The 16,634-nt window shown below is 47.4% G+C and overlaps 1 protein-coding gene across 1 annotated transcript in view; it reads right to left on the reverse strand.

Moving 5' to 3' along the window:
• LOC119971662 (immunoglobulin superfamily member 22-like) overlaps positions 1-16,634 on the reverse strand; it is a 148,213-nt gene that overhangs the window by 116,812 nt on the left and 14,767 nt on the right. The window contains exons 2-4 of the mRNA XM_038807516.1: positions 6,750-6,904; positions 5,880-6,014; positions 1,801-1,937 (exon numbers count right to left, since the gene is read on the reverse strand). Coding sequence (XP_038663444.1) covers positions 1,801-1,937; positions 5,880-6,014; positions 6,750-6,873 — 396 coding nt within the window. The 5' untranslated portion in view covers positions 6,874-6,904. The remainder of the gene's footprint in view (positions 1-1,800; positions 1,938-5,879; positions 6,015-6,749; positions 6,905-16,634) is intronic.

The raw sequence follows: 16,634 nt of genomic DNA on the forward strand, positions 1-16,634 counted from the left end.
AATGCTTCACAGCTCCAGGGTCCCAGGTTCGATTCCCGGCTGGGTCACTGTCTGTGTGGAGTCTGCACGTCCTCCCCCTGTGTGCGTGGGTTTCCTCCGGGTGCTCCGGTTTCCTCCCACAGTCCAAAGATGTGCGGGTTAGGTGGATTGGCCATGCTAAATTGCCCGTAGTGTCCTAATAAAAGTAAGGTTAAGGGGGGGGGGGTTTGTTGGGTTACGGGTATAGGGTGGATACGTGGGTTTGAGTAGGGTGATCATGGCTCGGCACAACATTAAGGGCCGAAGGGCCTGTTCTGTGCTGTACTGTTCTATGTTCTAAATGTGAAAGCAATTGAAAGGGTGCAGGAGAGGAGATTTGGCAGGATGTTACCTGGGCTGGAGAGTTTTAGCTATGAAGAGAGATTGGATAGGCTGGGATTGTTTTCCTTGGAGCAGAGGAGACTGAGGGGGGACATGATTGCGATATTAAATTCTGAGGGGCATAGATAGAGTAGACAATAATAAACCTTTCCTCTTGGTGGAGGGATCACTAACCAGGGGACATAGATTTAAGGTGAGGAGCAGGGGGTTTAGAGAGGATGTGAGGAAAATCTCTCTCACCCAGAGGGTGATGGAAGTCTGGGACACACTGCCTGAAAGAGTGGTGGAGGCAGAGACCCTCATAACATTTTTTAAAAATAAATTTAGAGTACCCAATTATTTTTTTCTATTAAGGGGCAATTTAGCGTGGCCAATCCACCTACCCTGCACATCTTTGGGTTGTGGGGGCGAAACCCATGCAGACACGGGGAGAATGTGCAAACTCCACACGGACAGTGACCCAAAGCCGGGATCGAACCTGGGACCTCAGCGCCGTGAGGCAGCTGTGCTAACCACTAGGCCACAGTGCTGCCCCGCCCTCATAACATTTAAGAAGTATTTAGTAGTGCATTTGCAATGCCAGAGCACATATGGCCATGGGCAAGTGCCAGAAAATGGGATTACAATGGTGGTTGTTTTTGACCGGTGCAGACGCGGTGGGCAAAAGGGCCTTTTCTATGCTGCAGACCTCTATGATGCCATTACTATGCCTAGGTGTGCGGCTGATGTGAACTAAATTCACCACAGAATGTTAAGTCTTGGCATTGTGTCACAATTCTTTCAACAATTTTAAGTTTTATTTACTTCCAGTTAATATCTTCAACACTGAAAATGAACTATAATAAGTGTGGAATCTCATTCCTTCCTACATTAATTGTTGGTGATTTTTAAAATTTCTACTTACAAATGAAAATAATGTTTTTTAAAAGTATTCCTTCCTGTGCATTTTTTTTTTCTTAATCCAAGCTTTCTTTCCCTGTTTTTTTCTATTCATCATTGAATTCAGTTACTCTAATTTACAATTCAGTTACTCTAATTTACATTTCCTTCTCAGACCTTGCACTATTTATTTTGCCACCCTTCAATCTCAGTGGTGAAGAAGATACCGTGTTGTTTGCCTGTTCACTCAGGTCTGAGATGCAGTTCCTTGCTGCAGTTTCATCACAGGCCACACAAAAATCTATAATATGTTTGGGCAAGTTTAACAGATGGCAGGTATCATTGGATCCCCTGCTACAGCAACATTTGGCACATTATTGGCTAAGTAAGAGTATGACAAGGCTAGATATGTTTGTATATTAGTATTACACGTATATTAGTATTACACGAAGTATTGTGCTCCCACTTACCTTTCAGATGCTGATCAACTAACTGCCTTAAACTTAGCTGGTTAAAACAATCCATAGTAGCTCTACAATGATATCTATTGGTTTCAAATACCTTTAGAATATTCTCCTTTGCGATGCTGTCAAAGAAAATCTTTGCTCCTTCTTTGATTGACTTTCCACTTCCTCGCTTCCACTGGATAGTGGGTTTGGGGTTCCCAGACACCTTAGCTCTAAAAACTGCATCTTTGCCTAGAGTAACAACAGACACTTCAGTAGTATCAGCATAAATTGACATGAGAGCCGAATTACTCACGCACACATCAAAATTTCACTGAGTGTCATTTAAAACACATTGATTAATGTGCTCACATAGATTCAGTATGTGTGTTATGTTTCATTCATGTTAAACCATTTGTCAAGATGTAGAGAACTAATGTCCCTCATTGAAAGCAATATTTCCAAAACAAATTCTTCTTCTTAATCATAATTACGGAATCTGCTTCAGGTCGACAATCCTAGGACTGAAGGCTGGACCAAATAAAATGGACAAATCTGGTAGCACAGTGGTTAGCACTGTTGCTTCACAACTCCAGGGTCCCAGGTTCGATTCCCGGCTTGGGTCACTGCCTGTGCGAAGTCTGCACGTTCTCCGCGTGTTTGCGTGGGTTTCCTCCGGGTGCTCCAGTTTCCTCCCACAAGTCCATTACTGTACAATTTGCATGCCCACTCCAGTGTGTGGCATGGAACCATTCATGTTGCTGTCGAGAAGCCGGAGGATGGCATTCCATTGGGTGCCTAGCACCAGCCTCGATTTTCAGCTGATGCGCGATTCTCCGCCCGATCGTATTTCGCGATTCCGGCATTGCTGGAAGGAAAATCCCGCCGATTACAGTTCCAGGTTTTCCCAGTTCTGATGAGAGGTTACAGATCTTAAACATCGACTCCGTGGAAGGGCTTTCTGATTGCCCGATGCCGATATTTTAATCGGGGGTGCTTCCGCGAGGGCTGGGGGGACTGGTGGGAGGTGGGAAGGGGGTGGACAGGGGGTGAACTGTGGGGTCGTGGATGGCAGGTCATGTCCGCACACGGCTGGTGCCATGTTGTATAGTGTGACCGCTGTAGGTCATCAGCCGTGCGCATGTGCGGCCCGGGATCCGGCTATTCTCCGGTCGTTTTCAGCACGTGAGCCGGGAATTTCACCTGGCGCCGCTGCTAGCCCCTCACCAGTCCTGGAACTGGGGAGGGTTTCATGCAGATTTTGGTCCTAAAAGACCACAAATGCTCCGCTGGCGACAGCACTTAGCCGCTGAAATGGAGAATCCAGCCCCATTTCTCTGTTTCTGCGCCACGTCGGCCAGCACCTGAGCAATGCCACTGATGTTCCTAGCCATGGCTTGCTGTGACCGCAGCAATTTCCATGCGGCTCTGGCACATGGCTGCCTGTGAGACTGCAACCCTGTCCTGGGCCTCGGCCAGCGTCTTCACAGAATGCCCCAGGCCTTGGACATGCTGATCCATAGCCAAATCTGTCACAACCAATGCCTTCAACGCGGACGCCACCTGTGTGGTTTTGGCCTGGGTAACACACATGGTCGTTGCCACCTCCTCCTACACATGGTTGGACTTCTCCAACTGCACCTGCAGGTACTGGATGCTTGCCGACAACCCCTCATGTAGACCCTGGCTCTGCGACTGCTTCTTCACAATCAATGGAACCTGGTCCGCCCTTCCGCCGTCTGTCCCCTCGGGACCTCCTATCTCCAGCTGATGTACTGGAGCAACTGCGTAGGAAGCAAAAGAGGGTGTCCCAGGAGCCTCTTCACTAAAGTGCCCAACTGAGGTGATAGTCGCTGAGATGGTGGAGGGTGTTTGAGACAGCTGCGACGGGAAATCTGTGTCATGCCCGGACTTGAGCTCCAGGGTGTTGGGTCTCTTGTCTCTGGTCTCTTGTTGAGGGCTGCTGCCCGTGCTGCTGCCATCTTCCCTGCTCTGCACACGGGGCGGGGGGGGGGGGGGGGGGGGGGGGGGGGGGGGGGCGGCTGTGCCACTGGTTGTGCGCAGGGGTCACCAGATGCACCCTCCCCATCGCCAGCAGGTCCTGACACAAGACAAGATACATGATTAGACAGTAGACTGGAGGGGAGTGGGGATGGTGGGGGTGATGGTGGTGTGTGAATGAGGGTATGGGTGAAGGTGGTGTGGGGTTGAGGTTAGATGCGAGGGTGGTGTGAGGGTGGGAGCAAGGGTGATGTAGGGGTGAGGGTGGGAGTGAGGGTGAGGGTGGTGTGGGGCTGAGGTTGGGAGTGGGGGTGAGGGTGAGGCTAGGGTGAAGGTGGTGTGGGGGTGAGGGTGGGAGTGAGGGCGAGGGTGGTGTGGGGGTGAGGGTAGTGCGGGGATGAGGGTGGGAGTGAGGGTGAGGTTGGGGTGAGGGTGGTGCGGGGATGAGGGTGGGAGTGAGGGTGGTATGGGGGTGAGGGTGGGGGTGCAGGTGGTGTTGGAGGTTTGACACATGTGGCATGGGGAACCGCTACTCAGTGAGGTCTCACTTCCTCTCCCGTTGCTGATACCCACCCCGGCAACCTCCCTTTCCTCTGGGCCACCGACCATGTCCAGGGCCCTCTGCCCAGCTGCGGTGAGGGGTGCAAATCCGGCGGTCTCCGTCCAATTTCCTCCTGCTCCTGGTGGTTATGGACAACTTGGTTATGGATGTGTGGGGCAGGGGTTGGTGCCAGGGGCGCAGTGCTACCTACTCACGTGGCCACTCTGAGGAGGTTGTGCAATTATTTATGGCACTGCGGGCCAGTCTGGAAAGTGTTGTGGTGGTGCTGACCGTCTCTGCCACCTGCGCCCAAGCACAGCGAAAAGCGGCAGCTGGCAGCCTCCTTCCCAGGCCGGGGTACAGGATCATCAGTCTCTCCTCCACCACATCCAGGAAGGTCTCTAGCTTGGCATCCGTGAAAAAGGGTGCCGCTCTCCTGGCTGCTATCTTGTTGGCTGGGATGGTGTATGTGGGGAGTGAACTGTGCATATGCGGCTGCAGCTTCTCAGTTTCCTGAGTGTCAATCGGGAATCCGGCAAATCCTGCACCGTTTCTCATTGGAATCGATTGTGTTCCACATGGCCCCTTAACAGTTGTTGAATTGGTCCAGATGCAGTGCCAGTTTTGCTGTCATGGAAGTCCACGAATCCTGCCTCGGCATCAACACTTAGTCCCAGGATCTGAGAATCCCGCCAGAGAACTTTATAGTCCTGATTAATGCATAAACTGATATTGGGTTCAACACAAATTCTCAATGACTTCAGATATTCAGTGGAAACCAGCAAAAACAAAACAAATGTTAGAAATACTCAGCAGGCCTGGTAGTACCTTTGGAGAGAGAAATTAGTTAATGGGGTGAATTCTCCATCTCCCCAGCCACGTGTTTTCATAGAATTTACAGTGCAGAAGGAGGCCATTCGGCCCATCGAGTTTGCACCGGCTTTTGGAAAGAGCACCCTACCCAAGGTCAACACCTCCACCCTATCCCCATAACCCAGTAACCCCACCCAACACTAAGGGCAATTTTGGACACTAAGGGCAATTTATCATGACCAATCCACCTAACCTGCACATCTTTGGAATGTGGGAGGAAACTGGAATACCCCGGAGGAAACCTACGCACACACGGGGAGGATGTGCAGACTCCGCACAGACAGTGACCCAAGCCGGAATTGAACCTGGGACCCTGGAGCTGTGAAGCGATTGTGCTATCCACAATGCTACCGTGCTGCCTTCGGCGCTGTTTCTCGGCGAGGCATCGTCGCTGGATGGCCGGGTTCTCCATTTCTGTTGCTGGGATTTCCCATTGTGGGCACCCCACGGTGCCGGGAAACCTACGGGCGGGGGTGTGCTGCTGGTGGAACAGAGAATCCCGCCGACGGTCAATTCGTTGAGGTTAGTGACCCTTGGTCAGAACTGCATTTTCTCCTTTTAGTTCACACTTCCAGCCTCGGCCATACATTTCTCTTTTTTATTTTTATAAAAGATTGGGAGAGTAACAGTCTAAATGGATCAGTCACTTGTGTCTCTTTTCCATCCTTATTTGACAAAAATTAAAACCCAGGCAAAACCCACTGTGCAGGACTATAAACAAAACAAAAGGAGAAAGGCAAACAGGTGAATCAGGAAATAACATTGCTCGGCCAGCTTACCTTCTTGAACTACAGAGGAGTTTGGCTTTTCATCAAACTCAGGGATGCTCTCTCCTGCAGGAATCTCGAATGACCGTGTGACAACATTTAGTGTCTGTTGTGTGACTGATGATTTCCTTTGTACTTGCTCTTTATCTGAAATACAGCATAATGCAATACCTTTTAACAGCAAAGATGTTGTTAAAGGACATGTTCGTTGATGCTCATCTTTTTAATAATGTTCACAATTGGTGCACAGCTCTTTGGTTCAGGAATATAGAGCGCAATCTTTCCACTATGTTGCGCCTGGCGGTGATCTGCCAAGGCTTGCAGGAGCACTGTCAGGCTGCCAGGCAGGCAGTACAAAAGGTGCCCCAATACCAGGTTGGCACTGTCAATGGTCATGGACTGAGAGCGCCATGCCCATGAAATGGGGGTATGAAGAAGCCTCATAAAGGTTGGGGTAATGTAGGGGGAGAGGTCCTGAGGGAACTGGGAATGAAAGAGAGGGTAGGAGGCCTGAAAATGGGCATGAGGCTATGTCACGCCCATTGTGGGTGAGATTCTGATCGCAACGCCTCGCAAGGTCTGGATAGATCACGCAAGGCATATTGGCTGCCGGGAAGCCAGTGGGAAGCTTCTCCTGGCATCTACTGGCTGTGCAACATGACCAATAGATCATGCCCTCGGACTTTTAGAATTGAAAAATATTGCCATTGTTAATGTTGGTGAGCGTTTTGAGGGTCAGAGTTGAGGTAAATGTACACGGCTGAGTGTAGGGAAACTGTGAAGTCCACCATGACAGTACAAAGTCAGGCATTGGTATAAGGGAGCTTGCATGTTCATTGTTGATATATTGTCTTTATAATTAGGAAAGGTTTTAGCAGTTACCTTCCTCGGATGTGATTTTCGTCACCTGGCTTACTTTCTTCACTCTGCTGATCCCTGAGCCAGTGGAATGCTCAGTCACGATTGTGGTAGTTCTGGTCGTCTTTTTTGACACTATTGTAGCCATGATTGAAACTCAAGTTGGAATTCTTTTGTAACTGGTGAAACATAACATCCCAAATATTAGTAATCAGGTGCAAGTTTGGATAGATCACCGGCTGACATCAATAAACCTTTTAGTTAGTCTCAGGAGGTAAGAACAACTTCTTCAGAACTTCTCTGAAAAAGAGGGCAATCAGTTTGAAAATAAATATTGTCTAGTTTCTGTAGCTAGTGTCAACAAGAAGTCATGCATATAATGGATCAAATGCAGTTGATGTTTCTTTCTATAATATTTCATCAGTACTCCAAGTTTGACTGCAGAGAAAATCTTCTCCCCTGCCATCCCCTCAAAAACTGTCAGGGTAGAGGTTAAGTACCTATTATAACCCCCACGAGACCCACGAGGACAACCCAATTAATCTCCCTTGAGCCTCGTAAAGTATGAACTCCCCGCTGAGGAGCAGAGGCCCACCAGCAGACCCGTTAATTCCACTGAATAAATCCGGGGTTCCAGAATAATCCCAGCTGGGATTTGGACCATTGCTGGTATATACTTTTCCTCAAGCAAGAGTTGAAATTAGATTATTTTTGACTCTCCTGTCTGGACTCCTCCTTGATTATTCTATTGGTGACGAGGATAGGCTAAAATGGAAGCACAGTCGGTGCTGCTAGCCATTTGGAGTACAGCCAACTCTCATTGCGAAGGTATAGGGTTTGCACCGTTTTAAAAGTGCCGCTCTTTCACAGACTCGGTGCATTCGATGGCGGCGTAGAGGACTGGGCTCAGTATGCTGAACATGTGCTCAATTTTTGTGAAGCGAACATTATCATCAGGGATGATCGGCAGACGGTAATTCTCCTGAACACCTGTGGGGCCCCCACCTGCAGTGTCATAAGGATCCTAAAGAACTCCGCAGCCCCAGACTCTGAGACGTTTAAAGAGCTTGTGAGAAACCACTACGACTCCCAGCCATAGGTCATTGTGCCAAAATTCCAATTTAACACGGGCGAGAGAACCTCAGGCGAGTCAGTCACTGAATTTTTGGTGGAATTAAGACTGGACCACCCCTGCTCAAAATGCTACAAGATCGTCTGTAAACAGGGTAAATAATATGGTGACCCAGCGGAAATTGCTGGCCAAGCCATTTCTGGACCTAAGAAAAGGCCATTGAGATCTCCCTCTCATGGGAGAGCACAGAGAAGGGAGCCAAGGAACTCCAGGAGATGTCAGAGATGGAGGTAAACAGCACTAAGCACGCCCCATTCAGATGCTTGGAACCCCGCTCTAGCCTGAACACAGTCAGGGCCAGACCGTTGGCCGAGGGTCGCTACGTCCAGGCAGGACACCTCGCCAGAATTGATGGAGGTTGATCCGCGGCAGTGTGGCACTTGTGGCCGGTGAAGTCACAGAGATAGAAAACCACAGGTCAGCTAGCAAACCCGCTGCTGTATCCGAGGGAGACGCCAACACAGAGCCAGGACCCTCCACCTGGACCAGCCTGCTGAAGATGAGTGCCTGCAATTAAATTGCATTGGCGCATTGTGGGTTGCCCCATCCGAAAAGCTATCCAGGTAAACGGCCCCTTTTGGTGACATGCAACACATTGCCTTACAACATCGGGGCAGTATTATCCCACCGTATCAAGGATAGACGGGAGAGGCCAATAGCTTACGCATTGCGGACTTTGGCCACGGTGGAATCCAATTCTGCCCAAATCAAAAAGAAGTGCTGGCTGCTGACTTTGCGGTGAACAAATATCATCAATATGTACGTGGGTGTCAATTCACTATTGTGACAGACCATTAGCTATTGCTGGAGCTTGTTAAAGAGGACAAGGCAATCCCGCCAAGAGCACAGATACAGTGATGGCCCCTGTTGCTAGCATCATACGAGTACGGAATCAAGCACTGCCCAGGCACGCAGATCGCGAATGTAGACGTGCTGAGCTGGCTCCCATTACCAACAAGCCTCCATCCTCACCAAGGGCTGACAAGGTTGTTTCAACGCTAAACTTTATGGGGATATTGCTGGTCACTGTCGCCCAGATACATTACTGGACGCAAAAGGACCACCAGCCGCACCACTGCACCCATGGGAATGGCCGAGCTGGCCTTGGGTGCGCCTCCACGCCGGTTTTTAGGGGCTTTTCCAGGTTTTGTGTTGTTACTTGTAGTGGACACCTGCTCCAAGTGGCTGGATGTCCATCGGACGTCATCCACTATGTCGAAGGCCACTGTGGAGAAGCTATGACTTTCCTTCAGCACCCATGGCATTCCAGAGGTGCTAGTTACCAACAATGTTACCCATGACGACTTTGCACACTTTATGAAGTAAAACAGGGTGAGACACATAAGGACGGCCCCATACCACCCTTCCTCGAACATGTTGACCAAGTGAGCTGTGCAGATCTTCAAGAGAGGGATGAAGAAACAGACCACAGGATCCATGGAAACGGGATTAGCAGGCTTTTTATTTAGTTACCTGGACCAGAGGGGTACTAATATCCTCGGGGGGAGGTTTGCTAATGCTCTTCGGGAGGGTTTAAACTAGTTCAGCAGGGGATTGGGAACCTGAATTGTAGCTCCAGTACACAAGAAGCTGAGAGTAGTGAGGTCATGAGTAAGGTTTCAAAGTTGCAGGAGTGTACCGGCAGGAAGGAAGGTGGTCTAAAGTGCGTCTACTTCAATGCCAGGAGCATCCGGAATAAAGTGGGTGAGCTTGCGGCATGGGTTAGTACCTGGGACTTCGATGTTGTGGCCATTTCGGAGACATGGATAGAGCAGGGCGAGGAATGGTTGTTGCAGGTGCCGGGGTTTAGATATTTCAGTAAGTTCAGGGAAGGTGGTAAGAGAGGGGGAGGGGTGGCATCGTTAGTCAAGGACAGTATTACGGTGGCTGAGAGGACATTTGATGAGGACTCGAATACTGAGGTAGTATGGGCTGAGTTAAGAAACAGGAAAGGAGAGGTCACCCTGTTAGGGATTTTCTATAGGCCTCCGAAAAGTTCCAGAGATGTAGAGGAAAGGATTGCAAAGATGATTCTGGATAGGAGCGAAAATAACAGGGTAGTTGTTATGGGGGACTTTAACTTTCCAAATATTGACTGGAAACACTATAGTTCGAGTACTTTAGATGGATCCGTTTTTGTCCAATGTGTGCAGGAGGGTTTCCTGATGCAGTATGTAGATAGGCCAACAAGAGGCGAGGCCATATTGGATTTGGTACTGGGTAATGAACCAGGACAGGCGTTAGATTTGGAGGTAGGTGAGCATTTTGGTGATAGTGACCACAATTCGATTACGTTTACTTTAGCGATGGAAAGGGATAGGTATAAACCGCAGGGCAAGAGTTATTGCTGGGGGAAAGGCAATTATGATGCGATGAGGCAAGACTTAGGATGCATCGCCTGGAGAGGAAAACTACAGGGAATGGACACAATGGAAATGTGGAGCATGTTCAAGGAGCAGCTACTGCATGTCCTTGATAAGTATGTACCTGTTAGGCAGGGAGGAAGTGGTTGAGTGAGGGAACCATGGGTTACTAAAGCAGTTGAATCACTTGTCAAGAGGAAGAAGGAGGCTTATGTGAAGATGAGACATGATGGTTCAGTTGGGTCGCTTGAGAGTTACAAGTTAGCTAGGAAGGCTCTAAAGAGAGAGCCAAGAAGAGCCAAGTGAGGACATGAGAAGTCTTTGGCAGGTAGGATCAAGGATAACCTTAAAGCTTTCTATAGGTATGTCAGGAATAAAAGAATGACTAGGGTGAGAGTAGGGCCAGTCAAGGACAGTAGTGGGAAGTTGTGCGTAGAGTCCGAGGAGATAGGAGAGGTGCTAAATGAGTATTTTTCGTCAGTATTCACACAGGAAAAAGACAAAGTTGTCGAGGAGAATACTGAGATACAGGCTACTAGACTAGAAGGGCTTGGGGTTCATAAGGAGGAGGTGTTAGCGATTCTGGAAAGTGTGAAAATAGATAAGTCCCCTGGGCCGGATGGGATTTATCCTAGGATTCTCTGGGAAGCTAGGGAGGAGATTGCTGAGCCTTTGGCTTTGATCTTTAAGTCATCTTTGTCTACAGGAATAGTGCCAGAGGACTGAAGGATAGCAAATGTTGTCCCCTTGTACAAGAAGGGGAGTAGAGATAACCCCGGTAACTATAGGTCAGTGAGCCTTACTTCTGTTGTGGGAAAAGTCTTGGAAAGGTTTATAAGAGATAGGAAAGGAATAATTTGATTAGAGATAGTCAACATGGTTTTGTGAAGGGTAGGTCATGCCTCACAAACCTCATTGAGTTCTTCGAGAAGGTGACCAAACAGGTGGATAAGGGTAAAGCAGTTGATGTGGTGTATATGGATTTCAGTAAAGTGTTTGATAAGGTTCCCCACGGTAGGCTATTGCAGAAAATACAGAGGCATGGGATTCAGGGTGATTTAGCAGTTTGGATCAGAAATTGGCTAGCTGATAGAAGACAAAGAGTGGTGGTTGATGGGAAATGCTCTGACTGGTGTCCAGTTACCAGTGGTGTGCCACAAGGATCTGTTTTGGGGCCGTTGCTGTTTGTCATATTTATAAATGACCTGGAGGAGGGCGTAGAAGGATGGGTGAGTAAATTTGCAGGTGACACTAAAGTCGGTGGAGTTGTGGACAGTGCAGAAGGATGTTACAAGTTACAGAGGGACATAGATAAGCTGCAGAGCTGGGCTGACAGGTGGCAAATGGAGTTTAATGCAGAAAAGTGTGAGGTGATTCATTTTGGAAGGAATAACAGAAAGGCAGAGTACTGGGCTAATGGTAAGATTCTTGGTAGTGTGGACGAGCAGAGAGATCTCGGTGTCCATGTCCATAGATCCCTGAAAGTTGCCACCCAGGTTGAGAGGGTTGTTAAGAAAGCGTACGGTGTGTTAGCTTTTATTGGTAGAGGAATTGAGTTTCGGAGCCATGAGGTCACGTTGCAGTTGTACAAAACTCTGGTGCGGCCGCATTTGGAGTATTGTGTGCAGTTCTGGTCGCCACATTATAGGATGGATGTGGAAGGATTGGAAAGGGTACAGAGGAGATTTACAAGAATGTTGCCTGGTATGGAGAGAAGATCATATGAGGAAAGGCTGAAGGACTTGAGGCTGTTTTCGTTAGAGAGAAGAAGGTTAAGAGGTGACTTAATTGAGGCATACAAGATGATCAGAGGATTAGATAGGGTGGACATCGAGAGCCTTTTTCCTCAGATGGTGATGTCCAGCATGAGGGGACATAGTATTAAATTGAGGGGAGATAGATATAGGACAGATGTCAGAGGTAGGTTCTTTACTCAAAGAGTAGTAAGGCTGTGGAATGCCCTGCCTGCAACAGTAGTGGACTCGCCAACACTAAACGCATTCAAATGGTCATTGGATAGGCATATGGACGATAAGGGAATAGTGTAGAGGGACTTTAGAGGGGTTTCACAGGATGGCGCAACATCGTGGGTCGAAGGGCCTGTACTGCGCTGTAATGTTCTCTGGACCACACCACATGCCATGACTGGCATAGTACCAGCTGAACTATTGTTGGGCCAGAGGTTCAGGACCTGCCTTCACCTCACATTCTCCGATATTGGCAGGAAAGCACAATGCAGTCAGGACCTGCAGAGGCAAGGTGAGGCAGGCGGACAGTAACCAGGAGTTTCTGACCGGGGGACGTGGTATATGTCCAAAACTTCGGGGATGGAACCCGTTGGATTACACAAAATGTGGTACAACAGACCGGACTAGTCTTGCACCAAGTAAACACTCGCAAATGGACAGTGCGGAAGCACCTTCATCATCTCAGGAGCTGGGGCCAGTGTTGGCCTAATTCTGCTCCTATGTTTTATGATCTTATGGTCTTGTTGAAGGCATTAGTGATCAAGGTGGAAGGGAGGGAAGAATCTATGTCCGCAAAGGGAGCCAAGAGACTCTTGATATACCTTCAATTCACAGTGAGGCAGGGAGAGCGAGTGAACAGTAGGCTTTATTAGTCATGAACTTGCCTAGCCAGAGTCAGTAGTACAGATGAATGCCACCCACAAGAGACCGGCCTATATATGCCCCGGTGTGGGCAGAGCCAGAGGCGGAGCCATACCGGGGTTACAGTACTGTACCTGGAAGCAGTTCATATCACCACTTCCAGGTCATAGGTCACAGGTTATGGCATCATGCATGCATTATGGTGAATACATTCACCACAGCTCTGAATGCCATCCTGAGGTGGGTACAGGTGGCCACAGGTCAATTCCTGGATCCTGGCCCCGAGGACATGGCTGCAGCACCAGAAAAATGTAATGGTCTCACAAGGGTGGCCAAGGTCAGTGGATGCATCTTCACATGATATCTCCTAACACCACTCCACCATCTCAGCTTCTCAATACACCACACCCACATCAGTTACAGCAATTAGGACTCTCGCCCAACATTCAGATATTCCACCTTACCTTCATATGTCTACCAATGCTGTCAGCTTTACACCCATCCCTGTAGCTTTAGCATATTTCCAGCTATTTAACCATGGCAGGCAAACCAGTCAAACACTTGTAACACTCTCATTGACATTTTTCCCTCTGTCTCGCAGGTGGCCGAAAGCAAGAGGGAGAAGCAGATAACCAGAAGGGAACTGCCAAATGTGCAAAGACCAAGAACTCTGGAGGCAACAATACTCTGCTTCATGAGGGCAAGTGTAAATGAAGCCCTTATATGCAGAATGTGGTGAATGTAATATATGTTAATATATATGTTAATTCACACCGTTGTTGTAAGCGCAGTAGCGCAGTCCTACCACTAGGGGGAGTAGCGCTGGGAGCACTTAGGAACTTGTACTGTGCTCCACCCTTGGTTCCGCCCACGACTCCTCCCCCTAGTGCAGCTGTATAAGTACCCGTGTCCAAAGTCAGCCTGGGTGACTACGAGTTCATCGACAGGTAACAGGCTGGCTCTGAAGTAAGTTGATTAAAGCCTAGATTCACATCGGAAACACGTGTCTGGTGAATTGATGGTTCCATCACAGTATCACCAGAAAGATTAGAATGATGGAGAAGGGCTTGCACCTGTTCTCAAATCCCTCACAATTACTCTGCTATCGGGCATGTATTATGTATTGCATGCTGCAGATGTGATCATGGATGTCTTGCTTTCTACCTTGCACCACCTCCACCCCCTCCCCCCCCCCCCCCCCCCCCCCACCTCTCCGCCGACTTCTCAACCCAACTTTCCCCTTTTACACATATGCTTTCAGGTATCCATAAATTGTTGCTTGGTCAGGCAGTGCAGCCTCCGCGTGAAGCACTAGGTCTAAAAAAGATCACTAATATCACTTTATCTGACAGATTCAGCCAGCAGCTGAAATTCTGGCACCTAATCCTAACCCCTTTATATTCCAGTAAAAAGTGAGGATCAGCAAATGGCGAATCAGAAAGCATGAATGGGCTGCAGCCTCATTCCCCAGCACCAGATCCAGGAGTGCCTCCTTCCTCAATGGACTGTGAACATACCGGTCCAGGAAAGTCTCCCAAACACATTGAAGAAGTTGCACCCCCTCCTTTTTCTTTCCTCTATTATTATCCCAATCGATGCGTGGGTGATTTAAGTTCCCCACTGCCACCACAAATCTATGAATTCCTTGCAGATTTGTTCCTCTATCTCTTGCTCACTATTTGTAAGCCTATATGATATCCCCAGAAGTGTGATCATACCTTATTGCTTCTCAATGCTAAGCAAATAGATTCTGTCCTTGCTCTTTCAATGACATTCTCTCTTTCCAACACTACAGTCTCTTCCCTAATAGTCCTGCCACCCATTTTTTCCTTCCTTACTTTCCCAATTAATTTTTATTCTTGAATATTACTCAGTCCTTTTATATTTTAAGCCATGTTTCCATATTGTGGCTGCATCAAATTCCCACCAGAATATTTGTACTTTTGGCTCACCTTATTCATCAGAATTTGTGCTTTTAGACACATACATTTTAAACCCTTCTTTGAATTTTTCATAATCTTCTTCAATCTAATATGGTATTACTTCATTCTTTAGTACTATCCAATACTGAACTCCCACTCCTTTATGTATCTAATGGCCTTTTCCAATTCTATATGCTAGTGCCCCTCTCCTGGCCTGGCTGAATCTGATATGGGGGTGCTTCATGAGAAAGGTTTTTACTCTATAACTAACCATACCCTGCAGTAAGTTGCCACAATTTCTTCAATAGCACCTTCCAAATACACAGCCTTCATGGTCCAGAAGAACAAAGATACATGGGAACACCGCCACCTGCAAATTCCCCTCCACGTCATACAACATCCTGTTTTGGAAATTGTATCCCCATTCCTTTACCGACAGAAGGTCAAGATCCTGAAACTCCGAACCTAAGAGCACTTATTCCTAATCTTTGTGTTGGAAAGTCCTGGGATATCCAAAATGGGAAGTTTGTTCAAATTTTCAAAACTAACCGCTTGATAATTACAGAATTTAATGAGAAAACTAATTTTTAAAATTAGTTTGTTGCTCATAGCTCTGTTCAAAGGTCAACCACTTCCTTTTAATTTCCTCCCAAAAAAGTACAGCAAACATTAACACTCCAGCAACTGTCCCCTCCCAGCTTTAGTTGTGCAATCAGTATTTATATCACCAACGTTTTCTAATGATAACTGCTGAATTTCACAGTACTGAAAAATCAACAAACAACTGAAGTAGAATCAACTCAACTTCCTTCATTCTGCTTTTGGTAGATGGGTCTAGATTTACACACAAAGAGTGGCCACATGTTAGAGGAATACTCGTACAATTATAACCCAGGAAAGAGTTATACCTTTAAGAGAAAGAGGGAATATGGTATACCATAAGAATGGGAAACATAGATTGTGAAAATGCAGGAGATTTATTGTAACAGCTGGTAGACTTCTGCCTCCTGTCTGAAATGTTCCTTGTCTTTCAGCGGATGGTCTTCAAGATGTGTCCTGAAGTGCAGTCTGGTTGACTTTAGCAGTTACTGATCTGAGGACAATAATTGGATGACTCAATCCTCAAAACACAAAAGGGATATAAACTATGCTGTGATGGGAATAGACAGAAACTTGAGAGATCTCTGTTTGCCAGAACAACAAATGGACAGACAAATAAGGAGGTATTGGAGATGTTAGCATGGCTTATCAAAATACACTCGCCATAACTATTTGAAGAAGATTCTAGTTTCAGTAAAAGCTTTGCCCACTACGACAGTGGCTCGGACATAGGTGTTAATCCTCACACTAATATTTCTGTCAGGAGGTCTTCCTGATAACAGCACACAGATCAGTAACACTGTGTGGGAAAAGCATAAAGATAAACCTGCGGTGTGGAGCAGCTGCGATATGCAATAGCTTTCGATGACGCTGTTAATTCACGTTGTTGACTGCAGTTTTGGGAAATTGAAGTTCTGTGTTTTGATTCAAAATCCACCTTTCACTTAATTAAATATTGGACAATGAAACATTTGAAATGGTCCAGAATGGGGAAAAAGGAGGCAAGACCAGATTATGCATGGCTGTATATTCCTCTGGACATAGCCTCTTTAGCATTAAACTTCTTGGAGGGACTGAATTTGTGAAGCAAATATGAAATGCACAACATGCATCCAGCTGCAGATGGTAGTTGTGAAGATGTCTCCATTTTTCTCCTCTGTTACTTGACATTACAGGTCTCATTCTCTGGTCTTTTCAAAAGGTTCAACATTGTTCATGGATCTGGATGCAAACTTCTGGATTTCTGCCTTGTCTTCCAAGAAACTTCAAGGCATGCCCTGAAG

The sequence above is a fragment of the Scyliorhinus canicula genome, chromosome 9, assembly GCF_902713615.1.
Source record: "Scyliorhinus canicula chromosome 9, sScyCan1.1, whole genome shotgun sequence".
In the NCBI taxonomy this organism is placed as follows: domain Eukaryota; kingdom Metazoa; phylum Chordata; class Chondrichthyes; order Carcharhiniformes; family Scyliorhinidae; genus Scyliorhinus; species Scyliorhinus canicula.